The sequence below is a fragment of the Antechinus flavipes genome, chromosome 6 (assembly GCF_016432865.1).
Source record: "Antechinus flavipes isolate AdamAnt ecotype Samford, QLD, Australia chromosome 6, AdamAnt_v2, whole genome shotgun sequence".
NCBI lineage: Eukaryota > Metazoa > Chordata > Mammalia > Dasyuromorphia > Dasyuridae > Antechinus > Antechinus flavipes.
In genome coordinates this window covers 110,286,822-110,310,056 of record NC_067403.1, presented here as the reverse complement: position 1 = coordinate 110,310,056, position 23,235 = coordinate 110,286,822, and the positions used below count along the sequence as shown (strand labels likewise).

Genomic DNA, 23,235 nt, shown 5'->3' with positions numbered 1-23,235 from the left:
TTGCTAAAAGGGACACTCACTCCACCCAGTTGCATTTTCACATTTTGCTTCTCAAACTCTTAAAGGTTTCCCTTCCTCCCACCTTCTCAAGTGAGAATCTTGCTTCATATTTCACTGAAAAAGTTGAGGTCATTTGCCCTCTTCTCCCCTGTTACTCATTTCATACCACTGAAATTGATTTCATTTCATTTCATCTTCTCCATCATATTGCTCATTATCATTTCTATTCTCACTACTCTTTTATTGTTCCCTGTTAATCTGGCTGTTTACATACTGCCTATGTAACAACATGTCTATGTCTCCCCTATCCATACAATTCACTTTTCCATTTGTTAATCTAACTCTCATCCTTCCCCTCCCTCTTCTTCTCTTTTGTGGTTATTCTCCTTGAAAAGGTTTTCTACATAATAGGTTCTCCACTTTTCCTTTGACTTTTATCACAGTCTGACTTCTTACTTCATCATTCAAATAAAATTACTCTTTCCAAAGTTACTCATAATTTTTCAGTTGCTAAATATAATAACTTTTTTCTCATCTCCCATTCTTTTTGACCTCTTTACAATCTTTGACACTAGCTTCTTCTCCTTGGTATTATTCTTCTCTCTACTTTTTCATGAGATCACTCTATCCTGGTTCTCTTACCTGTCTGAACATGCCTCTTTGCTGAAACTTCATCTATTGCCCACTAACACTGGGGATTCTCAAAGGCTTTGTTCTGTATCCTCTTCTTTCCATATAGTTTTTTAGCTCCCATAATTTTAATGATCATTTCTATGTAGACAATTCTTAAATCTACTTGTCTAGCTCTACTTTTTGCCAACCTCTGGTTCAGATCTCCAAATGCTTATTTGACATGTAGAACTGTGTCATAAACATTTTTAAATTGTCTTAAATTGAATTCATCACATTTCCCCTCAAACATATGAAAAGGCAGTTTTCAGCAAAATAATTCAAAGTTATCTATACTTATATAAAATGCTCTAAATCTCTATTGCTTAGAGAAATGCAAGTTTAAGCAACTATGAGGTACTATCCCATACTAATATGACAGAAAATGAAGATAACAAATTTTGAAGAGGATGGGGGAAAGTTAGGGCACCACTGTAAACTGATTTCACCCATTATGGAGAGTAATTTGGAGTTGTGCCCAAAGGGCTATAAAATTATGCATGCCCTTTGATTCAGCAATACCACTACTAAGTTTATATTCCAAAAAGATTTTTTTAAAAAAGGAAAAGGGTCTGTATGTACAAAAATATTTGTAACTGGTCTTTTTGTTGTGATATAGAATTGAAAATTGAGAGGATGCCCATCAATTGGGGAATTGCTTAAGAAGTTGTGGTATGTGATTGTAAATGGAATATTATTGCAATGTAAGAAATGAAGAGCAGGATATTTTCAGATAAACTTGAGAAAATTTACATGAACTGATGCAAAATGAAGTAAGCCAAAGCAGGTAAACATTGTACACTAATAGCAATATTGTAGGGATTAGCACTTAAAAAAACTATTTCCCTCTATATCCTTCCTTCTTCCAAACTTGCCTATTATTAACCATAGTGTTCTCTTCTCTAAAATATAATCGTTCTCTGAGGGCAGGTTTCTTGGGGGGCTTCTGGAGGCAGGATTAGTTTCAGTTCAAAGTAATAATCACCTCAAATGCAGCCAGGAGCTAAAAGTTCATTTCCTTTATTGTCTCCTTCAAATAGCCTGATTAGCTTTCTTAGAGGCCTATCTCTCTCCTTGTTTCCAAGAGCTCTTGCTCTTAGCCCTTTGCCTCTGCCAGCTTCAGTCTCTAGCTCCCTCTGAGCTAGCCACTCCGTATCCTCTTCTTTCCATATAGTTTTTTAGTTCCCATAATTTTAATGATCATTTCTATGTAGACAATTCTTAAATCTACTGTCTAGCTCTACTTTTTGCCAACCTCTAGTTCAGATCTCCAAATGCTTATTTGACATGTAGAACTAGATCATAAACATTTTAAAATTGTCTTAAATTGAATTCATCATATTTCCCCTCAAACATATGAAAAGGCAGTTTTCAGCAAAATAATTCAAGCCAGCCAGCACAAAGGTGGAAGTTGGAATGATATCTGACGCTGCCTCCTAGAGAGTGGGCTTGTGGGTTTCTGAATTGTGAATTCCCAAAGTCAATCCTAGTTGAGGCTCCTAGCTTATATATGCTCTCTAAAGGTGTGAACTGTAATGCATGAACTCTCTTAAAGTTGTGAACTCTAAAGGTGTGAACTAAGTACATAAGCATTGTCTCTATCAATTCCAGTGACTTAGCACCTTGTGTCAAGTTCTGGTCCATAACATCTCCCGCTTTCTTTTGATTTAGAACATAGGTGATCATGCCTTCCCAGACTGCTCAAAAAAGGTGTGAAAACATCAAAGGAAATGGGAAATCAAATCAGATTAGTGGGTTCCTGAAGGGGCTCACTTGGAACAGGTATACAAAAATCTATATGGGAGGTATTACAGATAATTACATAAATTACATAAGCACATAGTAACATAACACAGGCTAGTAGTGATGTAACAAATAACATGAATCAAAATGAGGAATTATACATGTCCATAAGTCCTAGAAACAGTCCAAAAGGAATCCATTGCCCATTAGTTCATGTGTCAGGAATCCAATAATTCCTGCAAGTTTTGAAATCCTGCAACAGTCTCATCTTGTGTTAAGGAATCCAATGATTCCTGATGGTTTTCAAGTCCTGCAACAGTCTTTATCAACAATTTTTCATCTCAAGGAATCCAGTGATTCCTGCTGGTTTTCAAGTCCTGCAACAATCTTATTATCAGCCATGCTCTTTCAGTGTCAGATGTTTCTTAGATCTCCTTTGTTTTGAGGTTTTTCTCCTTTTCTGTCTCTCTTCAGGTGCTTATTGCTACCCATCTGTTTCCTTCTCCATCTGTTTCCTTCTCCATTGTAGGAATACAAGCAAATCCTCTCTTCCAGGCAGTTAACCTATCTAGTCCCTTCTATATACCACTTTCTAAATCTCTCCTATCATCCGGCAATTACATTGGAGCTGTTTGCACTGGACACTGCCCTGTTGGTTTAAAAAGCCTATATTCTCCCCAATTGTAATCCCTTTCTGATTGCTTTTCTGCTAGTTGATCATGTAATCCCTTTCTGCCATGTGATTGCTTTTTGGCTGATAGATCACATCAAGAATCCTGGCCTTCTAAAGACTCTCTGGGTATAAACTCAGCTGCCATCATGCCCCACCTGTCTTTTGTATGATTTCTTGCAGCTGGACTCTGCCTCTCATTTCCCTGGGTCAATCTACATTCTGAAACCCAGTGCAAGCCTCAATTGCATTTTAGACATGGGGTTTTAGATCTTCTCTCATCCTGTCTTCTCATTCTATCTCCATATCTACACTGAGTTCTAAGATGTCCTATTTTTCCACACTGAAAACATCAACAATTTTCTCTAGAAGTCCCCTGCCAAGAGGGACCCTGTCTTCCCATCTTCATCATAGTCTGGGCATAATAAGCATTTGTGCCCACTGTGGCACAGCATCTTATGATCTCCTCTAAAGGAGCATCTTTGTGTAGTCCCCATATAATTCTTCTGCAAATTTCATTAGCATTTTCCTTAGCCAGTTGTCTTATCATAATTTTTGTAGCTGCATTTTCTCCAGTAATTTTTGTGACACATATATTGTATCTAGGATATACTGTGACATATTTAACATGTATAAGACTGCTTGCCATCTGAGGGAGGGGGTAGAGGGAGGGAGGGAAAAAGTTGGAACAGAAATGAGTGCAAGGGATAATGTTGTAAAAAATTACCCAGGCATGGGCTCTGTCAACAAAAAGTTATAATTATTTTTTTAAAATAGTTTTTGTGACAGCTGTTTGCAAATGTCCCAAAAAATTTTCAAAGGGTTCATTGGGACTTGCTCTATTTTTGTGAAGGCTTCCCTTCGATCTTTTTGTGTGGGGAAGGAACCCCAAGCTTTTGTTGCAGCAGTGGCAATCTGTTCATAAGCTGTTATGGAGTAATTAATCTGTGCTAAATTCTCTGCATACTGACCTTCACTGGCTAGTTGGTCAAAAGTGACTTGTATATTAACTCCCATTTGCCTATTGCGTCTAGCTTAAATCTTACATAATTCATGATACTCCGAAAGCCACAACAATTTTTGTCCAGGTTCTAAACGTGTCTTTGCTATGGATTTCCAATCACAAGGCTTTGCTTCTTGCCTTAAATATTCTTCTTCCAAATCTCTACCTCATACCTTCTCTGACTATCTTCAAGCCTCAGCTAAAGTCCCTCTTACAATAAGACTTTCCCAGTCTTCCTAATTTTAATGCCTTCTCTCTGAATTACCTCCCAATTTATCCTATCTGTATCTCATTTGCACATTTAGATATCTCTCCCATTAGACCTCTTGAGAGCAGGAATTGATTTTTGCCTTTTTAAATAGTCCAGTGCCTCATAAATAGTAGGTGCTTAATAAATATTTGTTGATTGATTGATCCTGACTGTGATCCCTTGTACTTTGAACTTCTGCTTTCTGGTTTTTTGTTGTTGTTTTTAACTCTGGATTTTGTTTTAAGACATCTCTGAGGATTTTTTTTGGTGGGGGGAGGTGTAGTGTTCTTGTTGGTTTTCTGGAGGTCTTGGAGCAGTCTTCTTTTCAGTAGAGTAATCACCATATAGCCAGGTGTTAAATTCCAAAATCAAAATTCTTTATTGTTTCCTTGCCTAGGGCCGGGTTAGCTTTCTTGAAGCCCTTCAGATCTCAGTGAGGGGAGCAAGAGGACAGGCCAGCCACCATGAGGCTGATGAAGATGAAATGAATATCCTTGGCTCCAGAGCTTGAGCTTCCACCTCCAGTCTTCTGGCTCCAAACCTCTCTGTCCTCCAGAAGAGCTACCAGGAGCCTGACTGAAGATGGAATGAATCTATCTCCTTGGTTGCTAGAGCTTGAGCTCCCTCCTCTAGTCCTTTGTCTTCTCTGAGTCTGACTCTGGTTGAGTTTGTCCAACTTTATATGCTCTATTTTAATTATATCATCATAAGAGTGAATCTTGTAGAATAAGTGTCAATCTTGTGGAACTATATTAAGTACTAAGTTCATATACTGAATTAGAGAATTATTAATCACCATGCTAAACTAGATAACCATTCTCTTATAAATTCCACTTAATATCTTGTAAGAATCCTTGTTTCAAATACAGAGTTCTGGCCCATAACAGGGAAGCTCCTTTTAGGAGTCTGTTTTGTTTTTTTGGGGGTAAATTCTTCACTTTTCTTTGATTCCAGTAAATCCACTTAGTTTTTGTTTATGATTTCTTGAAATATAGAGACTGGACTTTTAAAAATCATGATATCTAAAAAGTCTAGTGATTCTTAAATGATTTCTCTTTGATATTGTTTTTTATAGTATTTTGCATTTTATTTTTTAATAATCATTTGATTTTATTCTAACATTTCCCTCTTATTCATGGTATCATTGTCTTTTGATTGTTTTTTTTTTGGCTTTCAGAATCTCCATTAGTTGGATAAAGTTTACCAGTTTCTTTTCTAAACTGTGTATTCTTCAACCAATTCTTTCTTTAAAAACTTTTACTAAGGGAAGGAGAAAAAAAATTGGAATACAAAATTTTGCATGGGTGAATGTTGAGTTATGCAAGTGTTTTGAAAATTAAAACTTTTATAGAAAAAAAAATTAAGTTTTTACTTCATTTTTTAGCTCTTAATTTCTTCTAAGTAAGTATTCATCTGCTCCTTGTTGAAAGTTCAGTTTTTCCTTTTAGTTTATAGCTTGTAGCTGTTAAGGAATCACTTTATCCTATTTGGGAGAGAGATGCAAATCTTTAGATTTGCAGTAATTTTTTTATAGTAGTTATTTTCTAAAAAAAATTTACTCATGTTTCCAGCTTAAGTATCTGAATTTGGTCATTTTGCCAGGGCAGGGTTCTGCCTCCTGCTGTACTTTTGGTTGGTATATTTGCATCTGCTTAATCCTATTTTTGGTTCACTGAGTTTCTTTTCTAATCTCTATCTCCCAGGATTTGGTTCCCTTGGATTTTAGAGGTCAAAGTGCTGTCATTTGGGGTTCTGTTTTACATCTCACCATAAAATGAGATGGGTCTTAGGATCCAGAGGTCTGGCATGTCCTAACCTGATAATTATTATGTTGTACATTGCTTTTGGAGACTGCCCAATGAAGCTTGCCAGCAATTTCAGGGTCTATTCACTGGGGCTTTTTTGGCTGAGCCCTCCACTTGGACACAGTGCAGGCTACATGTATCCCTAGTCTTCTAGCTTTGTTGGCAGCCTTCTTTTCTGTTGTATTTTGGCTTCTGACTGGCCTCTTGTTTAGTTTTGGGGTTAAGGAAATCCATTACTATGAATTTTTGTGGAGTTTCTTCATCATTATTCAGTCTAGTACAAACTTCAGAGTTTTGCTAGAGTGGCAGCAGAACAGGTTTCCTGCCATTCAAGCAGCCATTTTACCTGGAATCCAAATGTAAGTTTTAAAAGTTGGGAAGATTTGAAGATTTTTTTTTTAAAGGAAGGGAAGGAGCCAGTGAATAAGAAAGAGATTGAAAATTAGGGGGAGAGGATATTATTGAAGAAACTTATAGTACATTGGTACAGGATCAGGCAAAGGTGGACTCATTGCTCCATATTGCTATTTCTAGACATCTCTCACATCATCTCCTATCATTGCTAAGCAATCTCTGCCTACTATGTGAACAAAGACTTCCCTGTGCCCGTGAAAATGCCTCCTCCAAAAAATAAATAAACCATGTTCAAAGCATTGAGCTGAGTACCAAGGATATAATGATAAAAACAAACCAGTCCCTTCACGCAGGTTTATTTTTCACTAGGGATATATAGTGTATATTTACATAAGTAAATACTAAGGTTTTGTTTTAATCCCAACCTATGGATTTCATTTGTGTAGAAAATTCCTGTTAAGAAATCTTCTTTTGCCAGTACAGATCAGTAGTAGCCTTGATTCTTAGAGAAACTTTTGGGTTGTGGAGAGATTGAAGGCATTTTGTTCAGGGTCACAGAGCCAAAATATGGACTTTGGACCCTGTTGTCCCAACTCAGAAGCCAACTCTCTGCTCATTCTGCCAGGCAGCCCTTCAAATACTAAAAAAAAAAAAATAAAATTCAAGAGTGTGGTGTTCTTCTTTTGTATAATATAGGATGGTTCTCTGTGAGCAGGTTTCTTGGGGAGATTTTCTGGAGGCAGCCTTAGTTTCCGTTCTAAGTCTTGTCTCTTTCCTTGGACCTGGGTAGTTTCTTAGAAGCCTCTCCTGAATCCCCAGTTCTGCCCGACTGCAGTCTCTAGTTTGTCAGTCTCCTTAACTGAACTCACTTGAGCTTTCTTTGGTTCAGAGAGTTCTTGTTGCTAATCTTTTGCCTCTAGCAGCTTCTGCTTCTAGCTCAACTCCGACTCGTGGCTTCTTCTGAACTCTTCTTCTGCTCCTCCACTCTGAATCTTTTCAACTGAACTCTGCTGACTGAGCTCAGCTGTTTTTATGCTCTCTCAAAAGTTGACTCCTCCTCTGAGAGTGGGATTATGGGAGGTGTGAATTCACAAAATTACAAAATTAACTTTGTGAATCTCCCATACTTGTGAACTCCAATGTGTGAGCTAATGTGTGAATTCTTCAAGGTACAAACACAAACACACAACATTGCTTCTGTCAATTCCACTTAGTACCGTGTTTCAAGTTCTGGCCCATAACATCGCCATTGAGTTATCACTAGGATTCTAACACAAGAGGAAGAAAGCTTCAATTGAAAAAGCAAGAGAGACAGGAAGAGACATTTGATGTGAATCTTGAAAAAAGATAGGAATGCTGTGAGTCAGAAGTAAGAGGAAATGAGAAGTGCCTAGAGGATTGATGGGTGAGAGGATTGGTGGGTAGAATGATTTTGCTCAGAGTCACTTAGATAGTTATTAGTGCCCTGACTCATCTTCAGGTCTTTGTGGCTTAGGGGCTAGCTTTCTTTCCACGATGCTTTGTATGTGTGTATATATATGTGTGTGTGTGTGTGTGTGTGTGTGTGTGTGTGTGTGTATGTACACACACACACACACACACATGCACAATATCTATGAATTATAATCAATTCTGTTCTTTCTCAGTTTATTTTGCTGACAAAACATCCATATCATTGCCCCTAACATGGGTAACCTATTTTACCAGACTCATTAAACATTTACTCCAAAGTAGCATTTTCTTTGTATCTCATACACTACATTCCTCTCCATATACTTAGTGTTGCTAAGTGGATTAATTCATGTAATGATTTCCTTTGCTTTCAAATCCAACTAATATATTAGAACCCTGTCAAAATGAGTTAGTGATTGTGTAATAATAAAGTCAAGTGTTATGAAGCTGAAAATAAGCTAATACTTAGCAAGTCAGTTGCTTCATGCTATCCACTGCACCTTAATGAAATAAACCTTTCTACAAAATCTCTTAACAAGTGGCTACCCATCATCTACTTAAAGCTCTCCAATGACAGGAAGTATAGTCCCTCTGTAGGCATTCCTTTATGTTGTTAAAAAACTAGTTGTGAAAAACATCTTTGTTTGTTGAGCAGACATCTGTTTGAATCCAAGATTTCTTGCTTAATAACCAGTGTGATCTGGGGCAAATAGCTTTCTTGCAGTCTCGGTGTCATCTGTAAAATGGAAGATCTTTTCCAGTTCTAAAATCCTGTGATCCTATGAAATTACATCAGTTAATTCTGGTTCTTAATTTGGGAGGTAACAGAAACTCCATAAGGGAGGGGAATGTGTTGTATTTATTTTATGTCTCCTCCAGTGCCTATCATAGTGTCCTATGTATAGTAGAAACCTTTTTTTTCCAATTCAACAAACACCTAAAGTACCTATTTGTAGAAAATAATGTGTTTGAAAGTGAGAACTACAGTTATCCTTTCTCCATTGTGACTTTTTCCATCTTGATTTCAGTATATCAAAGGTTAGCATAAGAAATTAAAAGGGAATTTGGGGGGAGTTTTGAAGAAACTACATATAACACAGGAAGTTCAGCAGAAACACAGAAAAGTTTGGAAATTCAAAAATCTATAAAATACGTGTATAGTGTTGCATAATATCAACCCAAATTTTACAATAAAGTGCTACATACACAAAGAGAAAGTTCAGATTTCGCTGGCACAAAGGGAGGGCCAAAAATTTTTATATGGGTTTTCTAGATCATGGGAGTGATATGCCCCTAACCCTTGAGGTACAAGGTAACTGTACAATATAGCTCTGTTCTTGAGAAATTTATAATCTATTGGGAAAAAGAAAGCTATACAAATAACTACTATGAAGTATGAGGGAGGAATAAGAGAAATGATAAGGAAAGGCCTAAGTAATGAACTATAAAGAAATATGAGGAGATAAATAGTTTTTGTTTTAGGATGTGTGTGGAAGAAGAGAGGGGGAGGAGTACATTGACTAGTGTCTTGAATTGATGGGGGAAAAGGGAGGAACATAAACAAATGGGAGAGGAAATTACATTCCATAGTAGTTGAAATGAATAAAGGTATGGCAATAGGAGAGAGAAAAAATAATAATGTGTAGTTTGATTGAAATATAAAACATATGCATGTAATAGTGTGTGAGGTAAGATTGGACAATATAGGTTAGTTTGTGGAGTGGATACGTGAATGATCAAATGAATGCCTACTGTATCTTCTATATGAAAATCCTTTAAATATCTGAAAAAAAAACTATCATGTACTCATTTAGCTTTATTTATTTCCCCCCCCATACTCATCTTCCTTTTAGCAAAAGGATTACTATAAGTAGGACCTAAAAACCATAATTTGTTGCTAGAGATTGTTCTCTTGCCTTACATTCCTATTCCTAGATGTATTCTACTAAAAATCTTTGGCCACTAGCCAAAATAATTACTGTAATTATAGTTTGGAGAATTAAAGATTTTGTTGGGAAGGCCTGCATTTAGAAAAATTATTTCATGAGTGAAAATCATTATAGGCAGACTTCCACATTTCTTTTTTCCCCAATCAATAGAGTGAAGAAAAGGAAGACTTTTTAGGCAGACAAGAAATGGAAGGAAACTAGTGATAGGGACACTATGTTGTCTTGAGTATTTTGGCTGTATTTCTATGAATTATTAGAAATGTAAATGTCTCCATTAGAAGGCAAGGTCCTTGAAGTCCTTATTTCAATTTCATTTATGGATCCTCAGAGGCTGGCATGATGACTGATATATAAGTATTTAACAAATACTTATTGATTGATTGGTCCACTACTCTTTTGTTATTAATATAATATATAATATTATTATGTTATATTAATATATATTATAATATGTATAATAATATAGAAAATGTATCCTTAACAGTTTTAAATGTGATTTGTAGTGAAAGATATAAATTTTGTTTTCCATTTTATTTGGTAGCTTGTTTTAATATGACATTTACATGATAGAATAAGGGTTATAGGAAATATTAGGCTTTCTCAATTGTTAACACAATTATGCACATAATCTCTTTAAGACATATTAGTAAAGGTAAATACTGTGAAATTTGGTGGAGGGTGGAATGAAGTAGGTAGAAATTCTTAACTAATATTTATGTGTCTGGTAGTAATGATAAGATAAAATAAATCTAAATAACTATTATTGGTCATAGATGCTTATTTTAACATACTCTTTAAAAATCTCTTTTTGTCGTTTATATAGCATGGTATGATGTCAAACCAACATTGGGAGAACTTTGTCTTGGTGATGTGGGAAAGGATAGCAATCTCATAAAAAATGCCTTGTTAAAGGAAAAAATTGTTCCTGTACTAGGTAAACTTTTATTTTACTTTTCTGATAAAATATCACCTTTTAATTTTACTTTTCCTTAGTTCACTCAATTTATTTTTTTAAAATGTTACCATAATAATGTACAGTCTAGATTTTTCTCCTCAAAAATGTATATCAATTTGGTTACTAAGCTGTCATTTATTTAAAAGATAGGATTGCAATGTTGTCTGATAAAATACCTCACATAGGAGAGTATGATCTACATCAATGGTATCAAATAGAAGGTATATAAGGATCCCTCTGGACACATTGACTTAGAAAATCACATTAACATTATCTATATTCTATTTTTGTTAACAATTTCCCAATTGCATTTTAATTTGGTTCTGACTGAATTAAAACATTTTGGGTTGCAATGCCACTTAGGCACCCTGTTTGATACTTCTAACCTAGGTAAATGTCCCTTTAGCTTACTACTACTTGACTTTTCTTGCCTGATCTTCTCATCACAGTCTCTTGAGTCTCAAGGAAGCTCCCTCATCTTCCAGTAGAAGGCAAATTCCAAGTCACTGGTGGTAGCTCCTGTGACCTGGGCAAGAGCTACTGAGCAAATGGGGTGGCCTAATGAAGGATGGAGAAAAGACTCTGGTGATACTGTGTGGCTTATTTGTGCTGAAATAAGGAATGGAGATAAGACCCGAGGATATTGAAGACACCAGTGACTCAGACTGCCACAATCTGTAGGGTGTTCAAGGGGAGTAGTGGGAAAGGTTGTAAGAAGTATTAGCCTTTTTTTGTAACAGGCAATTTAATCCTACTTGTTTCTGATTCTTTAATTGTTCTGGACAGTTCCTTCCCCACCCTCACCCCCCTTTCTCCATGTACATCATCCATACCACCTGCTTGATTTTCCTCTCCCCTTTAGTTTAGAAAACTAAAGTTTTCTCTTACCCCAAAGCCCAAAGTGATAATTAGGAATATATGGTAAGCATTAGGTGGGGATGAAGTGGAAAGGTAAGATAAGAGTTGTTTAAAGAAGAAATATTATTATTTTTATCTTTCAGTCCTCCCTCAGAGATCTTCTTTAAGCTAATTGAAAGAAGCTGGTGAAAATGGAAGTGGGGGTGTATATGTGGGGGCGTGGCTTTGGTAAAGATGGAAATAGGTCATTACACATGTTGTAGGCCAACAAAGATGTTTTTATATCTCATTTTTATTTGGTTGACAACACTTAATTTCTTCTATTTGAGATAAATGAATAGAGTGTACTCCTTAATAATTAATTTCAGCTTAAAGGTAATAGCTTAAATGGGGCCTTGATATAATGTTTCATGAATTTCTGCCTTTTGTGATATTTTTAGTTCTACTTGACACATATAAAAAAAAATAAGCTTACCAACACTTTAGCTAAGATAATAAACCTATACAAATTTAACAAGGAATCCAGAATACATTGTAAAGTAGAACCTTTACTTTTGATTTCATTTTCAATTTTTTTAGCTGTGTCCTATCTTATTTTTTTTCTTAAGTGCTTTTGATTGTTTGCCTAATTCTGAGAGACTAGGAAAACAATAGAGCATGACAATACAAATTTCTCACTTGCCATATTTTAAAATAGAGCTGAATCATTATCTTTAGATTATAAGCAGCATCTTTAGAATCTACAGGCACATTATAGAGCCTTGTTATACAGATCCCAAAACCAAACCCACCCACATTTGCTAAGCTTTAAGACGTACATATTTGTAGCACCCCTTGCTTTTTGGAGAAGTACCCCAAAATAGCCAAGCCTTTTTAAAATATCAAGCAGGTACATCAAAATAGAAGATTACTAATTTTTAGATATGGTTTAAGATTTAACAGGTGAGTAACAGCCAGTTTTTTTGCTCTTAAAATTTAACATATGAACAGGATTTTGGCCAGGCTGTGATCAACTAACATAATTAACTTATACACTTAGAATCCCAGTGTCTAAGAGATAGAAGAGACATAAGTATACAGATTAATGCACATTTGAAAAAAAATCTCCTCTATCATATAACTCAGCCAGTCTGTCTTTGATGATATTCAATGAGAAAGAACCTACTTTCTCAAGACAGTACTTTTCATTTCTAGATTTCTCCAATTGTTAAGAATTGTTTTTCTTTACAACCAAGGTTAAGTTTGTCTCTTTTCAACCTCAACTTACTGTTTATATTTCTGTCCTTCAAAACTAAGCCTCATCACTCTTCCATGTATTTCCACTTCCTTCAATACATCCTCAGATGGCATGAAATGGTCCTCCATCTTCCTTGTTGTTCTCCTCTCTTTACCACCCAGGTTATAAACATCCTTCTTAAAATGAGGCATTCTCAAAATCAAGTACAGTACTCCATATGTGACTGAACAAGGCAGAGCACAATGAGACTTTTTTTTATATTCATAGATAACTAAGCCTCTATTAGTGCATCTAAGACTATTTTTTGATTGCCATATCAAACTGTTGATTCATATGGAGCTTGTAGCATATTAAAAGCTTCAGAACTTTTTCAGTAGCAATGTATTTACCCTCTGACCCCTGTGAAGTTGATTTTTTTGAACCTCTGTGTAAGACTTTACATTTAACCCCATTAAATATCATCTTATTTGATTCAGTACATTTTAAGCGCAACATAATATTTTCTGACATTCTGCCTTCTGTTGTTTGTTGTGTTAGCTACCCTTCAAGCTTTATATCATTTACAACTCTGATAAATCACAGTCTTTATTCAAGTTATAGATTTCAATATTAAACAACAGAAATTTAAACACAAAACACTGAGGAATATCCTTGGCATTATCCAGGTAGCTTCAATCTGTGCTTTGAGTCCATCACTTCTCTCAGGAAGCAGACAGCAGGTCCATTTTTACCCTATAGAATTATACTGTTTTACTAGAATAATTATTCTTGCCATCCCATATCCATATTCTTCATGGAGAAATTCCACCAATTTTCCAATATTCTAGATTTTCCTCTTCTATTGGGGATGGCTACATATATGACCTTGATTGTGGTGGTTCCTTTGGTATTTGAATTCTGTCTGCTTGTCATTTTTTCCTTCCTTCCCTTCCCTTTCCTTCCCTTCCCTTCCTTTCCCTTCCTTCTTTCTCTTCCTTCCCTTCCCTTCCCTTCCTTCCTTCCCTTCCCTTCCCTTCCTTCCTTCCCTTCCTCTTCCTTCCTTCCTTCTTTCCTTCTTTCCTTCCTTCCTTCCTTCCTTCCTTCCTTCCTTCCTTCCTTCCTTCCTTCCTTCCTTCCTTCCTTCCTTCCTTCCTTCCTTCCTTCCTTCCTTCCTTCCTTCTTTCTTTCTTTCTTTCTTTCTTTCTTTCTTTCTTTCTTTCTTTCTTTCTTTCTTTCTTTCTTTCTTTCTTTCTTTCTTTCTTTCTCTCTTTCTCTCTCTCTTTCTCTCTCTCTCTGTCTCTCTCTCTGTGCCTCTCTCCTTCTCTCTTTCTTTCTTTCTGCTGAGGCAATTGGGGTTAAGTGGCTTGCCCAGGGTCACATAGCTAGGAAGTGTTAAGTGTCTGAGACCAGATCATTTTTTCTTTTTCTTTAACCTAAAAGCTCTGAAATTTGGTTATGATGTTCCTAGGAATTTTCATTTTGGGAACAATCAGTGGATTGATGGGGAACAATTTAGAAGGTGACCACTTAGAAAATAACCAGTGAATTCTTTCTATTTGTAATTTGCTCTCTAGTTCTGAGATGTAGGCAATTTTAAGATTTCTTGAACGTGTTCTCATTGTTGTCATCAATCATTCATTTCAATCAAGTCAGATTTTTTAGTAAAGACAATGAAGTGGCTTGCCATTTTCTTCTCCAGTTCACTTTGCTGATGAGGAAATGGAGATAAGATGCAGTGATTTACCCAGGGTCACAACGTCTAGTAAGCTACTTAGATTGGATTTGAATTCAGCTCTTCCTTACTCTCGGCCTAATCATTCTACCACTGTGCCATCTACCTGCTCTTAATGTCTAGGGTTTTTTTGTAATAGTCCAGTGATTCTTAAATTTTTTCTTCTTAGTCTATTTTCCAAGTTAGTTGATTTTGCTATTGATGTACTTCACTTTTTCTTTTATTTTCTTTTAGTCTTTTGGCTTTGTTTTAATATTTCTATTATCTCACAGAGTCATTGGCTTTATGGAATCTTTTGAATTTGCAGAGAGTTTCTTGGGCAATGTTTTGTACTTCTTTCTTTCATAGCTCTCATTTCTTTTTTTCCCCTCAAACATTTTCATTCCATTAAAAAATTTTTATAACATTTAAAATAAGCCCACAAAATTCTTACCTCATCTTTCCTACAAATTTTAATTTGAGTTTGAACCCAAGTTCTGTTTTTCTCTGAGACAATGCTTGTAGATATTTTGTACTCATTCTCTATGTTTGTGTTTTGAGCATCCCTGATACATTAGTATTTCATTATAGTGGGGTTTTTTCTTTGTATGTTTGCCCATTCTTTCAACTTGCTTCTTGACTACAAATCTGATATTAGGTCTGGGTCCTGGAGTACATCAGGAAGAAAGATCTTTTGATGCTTTCTTGAGTACTGTATTATTTCAAGATATCGGGAACAGGCTGGGGACCTATAAGCCTTCAATGTATTATTTCAAGATATCGGGAACAGGCTGGGGACCTATAAGCCTTCAATGTAGTCATTGATTCAGAACAGAATTTGATTACTGTCTACCCTGGTCTGAATTTTGTCAGTTTCTCACCTGAATTGTGGTTTGAGGAAGACTAGAATGCTGCTGGAGCCCACCCTTTTTAGCCAGCTAGAAAGAGAGCTCTATTGGCTCAGAGAAGCAAAACTACAAGCTCCTTTTTGGTTTGGGATTCTTGCCCTGCTTATCCTGCACATTGAGCTAGATGTTGAAAGTGAGACCATGAGATTTAAGCCACACCTCTGCTGCTGTGGCTGGCTGCTGGCTGCTGAACTTCCCACTTTCTCAGTACACTCTCAGGACTTCCCTCCTTGGGAATGCCCCTATTGTACACTCACTCCTGGGATATGCAGCTTGGCACTGACAGTGGATGTCAAAGCTGCCAGGGATATGCCTGTCCCTATTGAAGTGCCCTGAATATTGGGATGGGGCTAGTACCTCCTCTTGCCCCGATGCCAGCCACTTCTTGGGTGCCGCTCTTCCACTTACACAGCATGTCCCCAGTGCCCCAGACCTTCCGACTCCCTATGTTGAGCTGGACTGAACAAAAGATTGACTGGGAACTTTCCGCCCCGCCTCCCCCTCCCCCCAGGATTTAGTCTGATACATTTTCTAGATAGCTCATTGCTCCAGCTTCCCAGCACCACTTCAACAGACACTTTTTAAAACCAATTATTTACAAAAAATTCTACTTCTCTCTCCTGAATCTCTGGACTTTGATTGATAGAAATGATGAAAATACTGCTTGTGACTCTATGAGGTCTTCATTTTTATACCCAAAACTTTTATTTTTTTCCTCTAACAATATTTATATGCATATAATTCATCAAAGGTGGATAGTTGTAAAATGTTTTGACAAATAAAATCTGTAATTTGTTTTGGTATAAAAGAAAAAAAAAACTGCACTTGCTCTCAGGAGATCTGGGGAATCCTGACTCTAGCATTTACTGGCTTTAAGATTATGGCCAAAGTTATATCAATATTCTGAGCCTTTCTTCAAATGAAATGGGGATGATAATATGCTACCTAATCCCATAGGAATATTGTGAGGTAATCACTTTGGAAGTCTTGAAATACAATAAAAAAGTAAATGATTCTTTTATATTTAGACATTATTAATAAAGATTTGTGGCAGTTATTTGACTTTTGGTTTTTGTTGTTTTGTTTTTTAAATTTCCCAGAGAGTGACATTGAAACCCAGGTTAGAGAAGTTCATGTGAAACAAGCAGATAAAGAGGCATTTGGAATCGGTGTTGAACATATCAAAAATCTGGAAAAGAGACCTTGAATTAGAATTTGTCAGGTTTGGAAAAATTGATACCACATCAAAGAGAACCTGATGGACCAGACAGATATGTTGAAGCAATGTGCAAAATAAATGGTGTTTGCAGGTTAAAGAACATATTTCTTCTTTATTTTACTAAAAATGAAAGTTATTTAAATTAGCTGGGTATTTGAGTCCCCCTATTCCCATCCCTATCCTCCATTATCATGAATAATTGAGAGTGAAACATAGTCACATTATTGTTGTTATTAGAATTCTAGAGTCTACGTAGAAGTACCTCAGGAACCATCTGGGCCCCCCTGAATTAGGAATCCTTTCTATAGTATTGCCTACAATTGATTATCCATTGATTTGAAATTTACTGCCTCACAGGACAATTTATTCTTCTGAACTTCAGTTAGTCAAAGTGTTAGGATTAGATTTCTCTAATCAATAGATTTAGAGCAATGCAAATTAAGACAGCTCTAAGGTACCACCTCATACCTCTCAGATTGGCTAAAATGAAAGGAAAAACCAGAACATTAATGTATTGTTGGTAGAGTTATGAAATGATCCAACCATTCTGGAGAGCAATTTGGAACTATGCCCAAAGGGCTATAAATCTGTGCATACCCTTTGATTCAGCAGTGCTACTACAGTGATCTATATCCCAAAGATATCATAAAAAAGGGGAAAAGACCTACATGTATAAAAATGTTTGTAGCAGCTCTTTTTTGTGGTAGCAAATAACTAGAAAGTGAATGGATGCCCATGGTTGAATAAATTATGGTATATGAATGTAATAGAATATTATTGTTCTGTATGCTAAGTGAAGTGAATGCCATCTGCATCTAGAGAGAGAACTATGGAGACTGATTGTGGATTGAAGCATAATGTTTTCACCTTTTTGTTGTTGTTCTTGTTTATTTGCTTGGTTTTTTTTTTTTTCTTGGTTTTTTTTCCCCTTTTGATCTGATTTTTCTTGCACAACATGACAAATATGGAAATATATTTAAAAGAATTGCACACATACTTAACCTATATATCAGATTGCTTACTATCTCAGGGAGGAGGAAGGCTAGGGAGAAAATTTTGCAACACAAAGTTTTACAAAAATGAATGTTAAAAACTATCTTTATATGTATTTGCAAAACAATACTATTAAAATTTTTTAATGTTATATTTTTATTTTATTTTTAATTCATTTATTTTAAGCAATCTTTCCTTTTTTAAATTTTGAGTTCCAAATTCTCTCTCTTCCTTCCAGATCTTTCCACATCCACTGAGAAGGAAATAGTGCAAAACATATTTCCATATTCACTGTATTTTTAAAAGCAACAAAAATATATACTTCAATTTACATTGAGTTTCTCATTTCTCACTCCAAAATTGGATAGCATTTTTTTCATCATAAATCCTTTGATCATTTTTTATTATCAGAATAGTCAAGTCTTTCACAGTTGATCATCATTACATTTCTGTTACTATGTACAGTGACCTTACAGTTCTCACTTTATTTTGTATCAATTCATAAGTCTTGATATGTTTTTGTGAAATTGTCTCCCTCATCATCTCTTATACTGCAGTAATACTTATATTCATACTGCATAATACTCACAATCATATTCAACAACTTATTCAGCCATTCCTCAATGATAAGCATCCCCTCAATTTCCAGTTTTTTGCTATCACAACAAAAGCTACTATATTTTTGTACACATAAGTCTTTTTCCCTTTGATCTCTTTCTCTACTCAATGGTGAATTTTTTTTTTATAATTCCATCTTTAGGAGTGAAAATCTGATAGTACTCCAAAATTCAAAGTTTAAGAGATTATTGCTTACTTAGTACTTAGCAACTACCTATCTAGATGTTTATAATGTCTTCCCCCAATCCAAAAGCAAGAAAGAAAAGACAAAGAAAATTGCTTTTCTTAAAAAGAATTCCAGTCCCTACAAAGCTTTTCAGACCATATGTAGTTCTATCTAAGGGATTCAGTTTCTGAGGTCAACTGATATTCACCCCTTTACCTTCAGATGAGTAAGTAACTGTCCTACATGAAAATTCTTTCATGATCCTGTTGAGGCCTGGAAAAATTTTCTTTCTTTAAAAAACATTTTATTTTTTCCCAATTACATTTAAACAAATTTTAACATTAATTTTTTTAAAATGTTGAGTTCCAAATACTCTCCTTCCCTCCTCCTCCTAACTCCTCCCTGAGAAAACAAACAAGTTTTTTAAAATAGCTTTTTATTTTCAAAATATATGCAAAGATAGTTTTCAACATTCACCCTTGCAAAACCTTTATTTAAAACTTTTCTTCCTCCCTCCACTCCCTCCCACAAACAGCAAGTAATTCAATATATGTTAAACATGTGTAATTCTATACATAATTCCATATTTATCCTGATGTGCAAGAAAAATCAGATTAAAAAGGAAAAAAATTGAGAAAGAAAACAAAAAGCAAGCAAATAACAAAAAAGGAGAAAAATACTATGTTTTGATCCACATTCAGTCCCCACCCTTGTCTTTTGGTGCAGATGGTACTTTCTATTGGAATTGGTCTGAATCACCTCACTGTTGAAAAGAGCCACATCCATCAGAATTGATCATCCCATAATTTTGTTGCTGTGTACAATGTTCTGTTGGCTCTACTCACTTCACTTAGTATCAGTTCATGTAATCTGAAATTCTGAAATCATCCTGAAGGCAAACAATTGAATTGAACAATTGAAATGAACAATATATGTGCAGACATGCAAAACATTTCAATATTATCCATGTTGCAAAAGAAAATAGATCAAATTCTCTCACTCCCCTGCCCCCCCCCCAAAAAAAAAAAGAAAAAAAATTATCCTTCAGTCTGCATTCAGATTTCATCAGTTTTTTTCCCTGGAGATATATATTTTTCATTAGCATCCTTTCAAAATTGTCTTTGATCATAGGAATAGGTTAGAAATTCAGGGGTCCTTAAACTTTTAAAATAGGGGGCCAGTTCACGGTCCCTCAGACTGTTGGAGGGCCAGACTATAGTAAAAACAAAAACTTTTGTATGATGGGCCTTTGAATAAAGAAACTTCATAGACCTGGGTGAGGGGGATAATCGTCCTTAGCTGCCGCATCTGGCCCCCTGGCCGTAGTTTGAGGACCCCTGCGAGTCAAAGTTGATCATCATACAGGATTACTGCTATTATATACACCTTTCTTCTGGTTCTGCTCACTTCTCTTTGCATCAGTTTATATAAGTCTTTTTAGATTTTTCTTAAGAACTGCTATTCATCATTTCTTAAAGAACATTAGTATTCCATTACAACTTGTTTAGCCATTCCCCAATTAATGTATATTTCCTCAATTTCAATTTTTTGCTACCACAAAGTGAAGTATAAATATTTTTGAACACATAGGTCTTTTTCCTTTTTACAAAATTTCTTTAGGATATAGACCTAGTAGTGGTCTTAATTGGGTCAAAGGGTGCGCATAATTTCATTGGGTATAATTCCAAACTGTTCTCCAGAATGATTGGATCAGTTCACAATTTCACTAACAGTGGTTACTATCCCAATTTTTCCACATCCCTGCCAGCATTTGTCAGTTTTCTTTTCTGTCATATTAGCTAATCTGTAAGGTATGAGTATCTCAGAGTTGTTTTATATTGTTTTTCCCTAATCAATGATAATTTAGTTCATTTTTTCATATGACTCCACAGCTTTTATTTTCCTTGTTAAACTGGTTTACATATTATTGACTATTTATCAATTGGGGAATAACTCATGTTTTATAAACAGAATTAAATTAAGTTAAATTAGGCTCAGTTTCTTACATATTTGGGAAATGAGACTTTTTATCAGAGAAACTTACTGTATATTTCTCCTCCCTCCCAACCAGTTTTCTGATTTCCTTCTAATCTTGGCTGTATTGAGTTTATTTATATAAAATCTTTTAAAATTTAATCAAAATTATCCATTTTATCTCCCATAATGCCCTCAATCTTCTGTTTGTCCTAAATTTTTCCCTTATTCATAGAGCTGACAAGTAAAATATTCTGTGCTCCCCTAATTTGCTTACATATGATCTTTTAAGTCTAAAAGGTGACCTTATCTTGGTAAATGTTGTAAGAAATTAGTCTATGCATGCCAAACTATGTTCTAATTTTTCCAACAAATAGTAAGTTCTTATCCCAAAATCTTGGATCTTAGTTTTATCAAACACTAGATTATGAAGGTCATTTACTATTGTGTATTATATGCCTAATCTAATCCACTCATCCACCACTCTATTTTTCAGCCAGTATGAGATTGTTTTATTGGTTGTCACTTTCTAATACAGTTTGAAAATTGGTACTGATAGGCTACCTTCCTTCCCATTTTAAAAACTGATTCTCTTGACATTATTGACATTTTGTTATTCCATGTGAATTTTATTTATTTTTATTATTTTTGTTATTTTAATTTTTTTTGTTATTTTTGTTAACTTTATAATTTTTAGTAGTTTGGTACAGCACTAAAACACAAATTAATTTAGGTGGAATTGTCATTTTATTATATTGCCTCAGCCTACTTGAAAAGGATTAGTATTTCTCAAATTGTTTGGATGAAAATTTTATTTGTGTGAAGTGTTTTGTAAATGTATTTATATAATTCCTGGGTTTGTCTTGGCAGGTAGACTCCCAAGTATTTTATATCATCCACAATTATTTTAAATGGAATTTGTTGTTCTCTCTCTTCTTGATGAATTTTAGTGTATATATATATATATAGTAGTATATAGTATATATATATATATATATATAGTAGTATATAGAAATGCTGATGATTTATGTGGGTTTATTGCCATCCTGCAACTTTGCTGCCTTTAATTCATTTTCAAAGAGTAATAGTTTAGTTTCTTCACTGCCTATCCTGATTCTTTCTATTTCTTTTATTACTATAGCTAGCATTTTTAGTACAATATTGAATAATAGTAGTGATAAAGAGTATCTTTAAATAAGCCTTAAAATTATTGAGAAGGCTTATAGTTTATGATTATAGATTATAGATAATGCTTGCTGATAGTTTTAAATCGATACTAAACATTTTAAAGAAAACTTCATTTCTTCCTATTCTTTCCAGGGGTTTTAATAGGAATGAGGGTTGTATTTTGTTCTGAATCTATTGAGATAATCATATGATTTTATTGTTTTTTTTTTTTTTTTACTTATATGGTTAATTATGCTGACTGTTTTTCTAATATTGAATCAACCCTGCATTTCTGGTATAAATTCCCCCTTGTCGTAGTGTATGGTCTTTGTGATATGTTGCTTTATATCCTTTCTAGTATTTTGTTTAAAAGTTTTGTATCAATATTCATTAGTAAAATTGGTCTATAGTTTTCTTTTCCTGTTTTTTCCTTCTCCTTTTCTATAACATATTCTATAACATATTTACAGCCTAAAAGGAATTTGGTAGGACTTCTTCTTTGCCTGTTTTTCCAAATAGTTTACACAGCATTGGAATTAATTGTTCTATTAAATGTGTGAAAGAATTCAATTGTGAATCCATATGGTCCTGGGGAATTTTTCTTTTTTCTAAAATAGAGTTGTTTAAATATTCTATTCTGTTAATCAGGCAGTTTTTATTTTCATTAATACTTATCCATTTTCTTAGATTGTCAGATTTGTTGGTATATAATTGGTCAAAAGAACTTCTAATAATTCTTTTAATTTCCTCTTCATTGATGTTGAATTCACACTTTTCATTTTTGATATTGATAATTTGGTTTTCCTCTTGTTTTTTAAATACATATTAACCAGGAGTTTCATCTATTGTTTGTTTTCTCCCCATAAAATAAGCTCCTAAATTTATTAGTTCAGTGGTTTTTTTTTTTAATTTTATTAATCCATTTTTTGATTTTCAGGATTTTCTAATTTAGTGTATAACTTGGGGATTTTACATTTTGTTCTTTTTCTAATTTTTTTTAACTTGCCTGCTCAGTTCATTGATCTGTTCTTTAATTTATTGATTCTTTAGAGATATAAAATTTTCTCCCAATTACTGATATAGTTGTATCCCATAAATGTATAATGTCTCACTTTTGTCCTTTTCTCTATTAGCTGTTTGCGGGATTTGTTCTTTAACCCACTCATTCTTTATGATTAGATTATTTGCTTTCCTATTAGTTTTAATCTGTTTTCATGGCCCTTAATTGAATGTAATTTTTATTGCATTATGATCTGGGAAAGATGCATTTAATATTTTTTCTTTTCTGCATTTGGTGTGGAAGTTTTAATTCCCTAAAAATGATCAGTTTTTGAGTAAATATCATATGCTATTGAGAGAAACTTATACTCCCTTCAATTTTCTCCAGAATTCTATCATATCTGTTTTCTAAAATTCTATTCACCTCATCTTCTTTTTGTTTTTAAGTTAGATTTATTATATTTTGAGAGAACAAAGTTGAGGATCCCCACTTCTATAGTTTTATGATTTTCTCTTGTAATTCATGTAACTTTTAACTTAAGAATTTAGATGCTGT

General features: G+C 34.6%; 1 protein-coding gene across 1 annotated transcript in view; it reads left to right on the top strand.

Annotated features, from left to right (window-relative positions):
• The window catches only part of SPATA4 (spermatogenesis associated 4), a 35,582-nt gene extending 18,720 nt beyond the window's left edge, over positions 1-16,862 (top strand). Inside the window, exons 5-6 of the mRNA XM_051965248.1 lie at positions 10,719-10,829; positions 16,644-16,862. Of these exons, the coding sequence (XP_051821208.1) occupies positions 10,719-10,829; positions 16,644-16,750 (218 nt within the window). The 3' untranslated portion in view covers positions 16,751-16,862. The remainder of the gene's footprint in view (positions 1-10,718; positions 10,830-16,643) is intronic.
• The last annotated feature ends 6,373 nt before the right edge of the window (positions 16,863-23,235 follow it).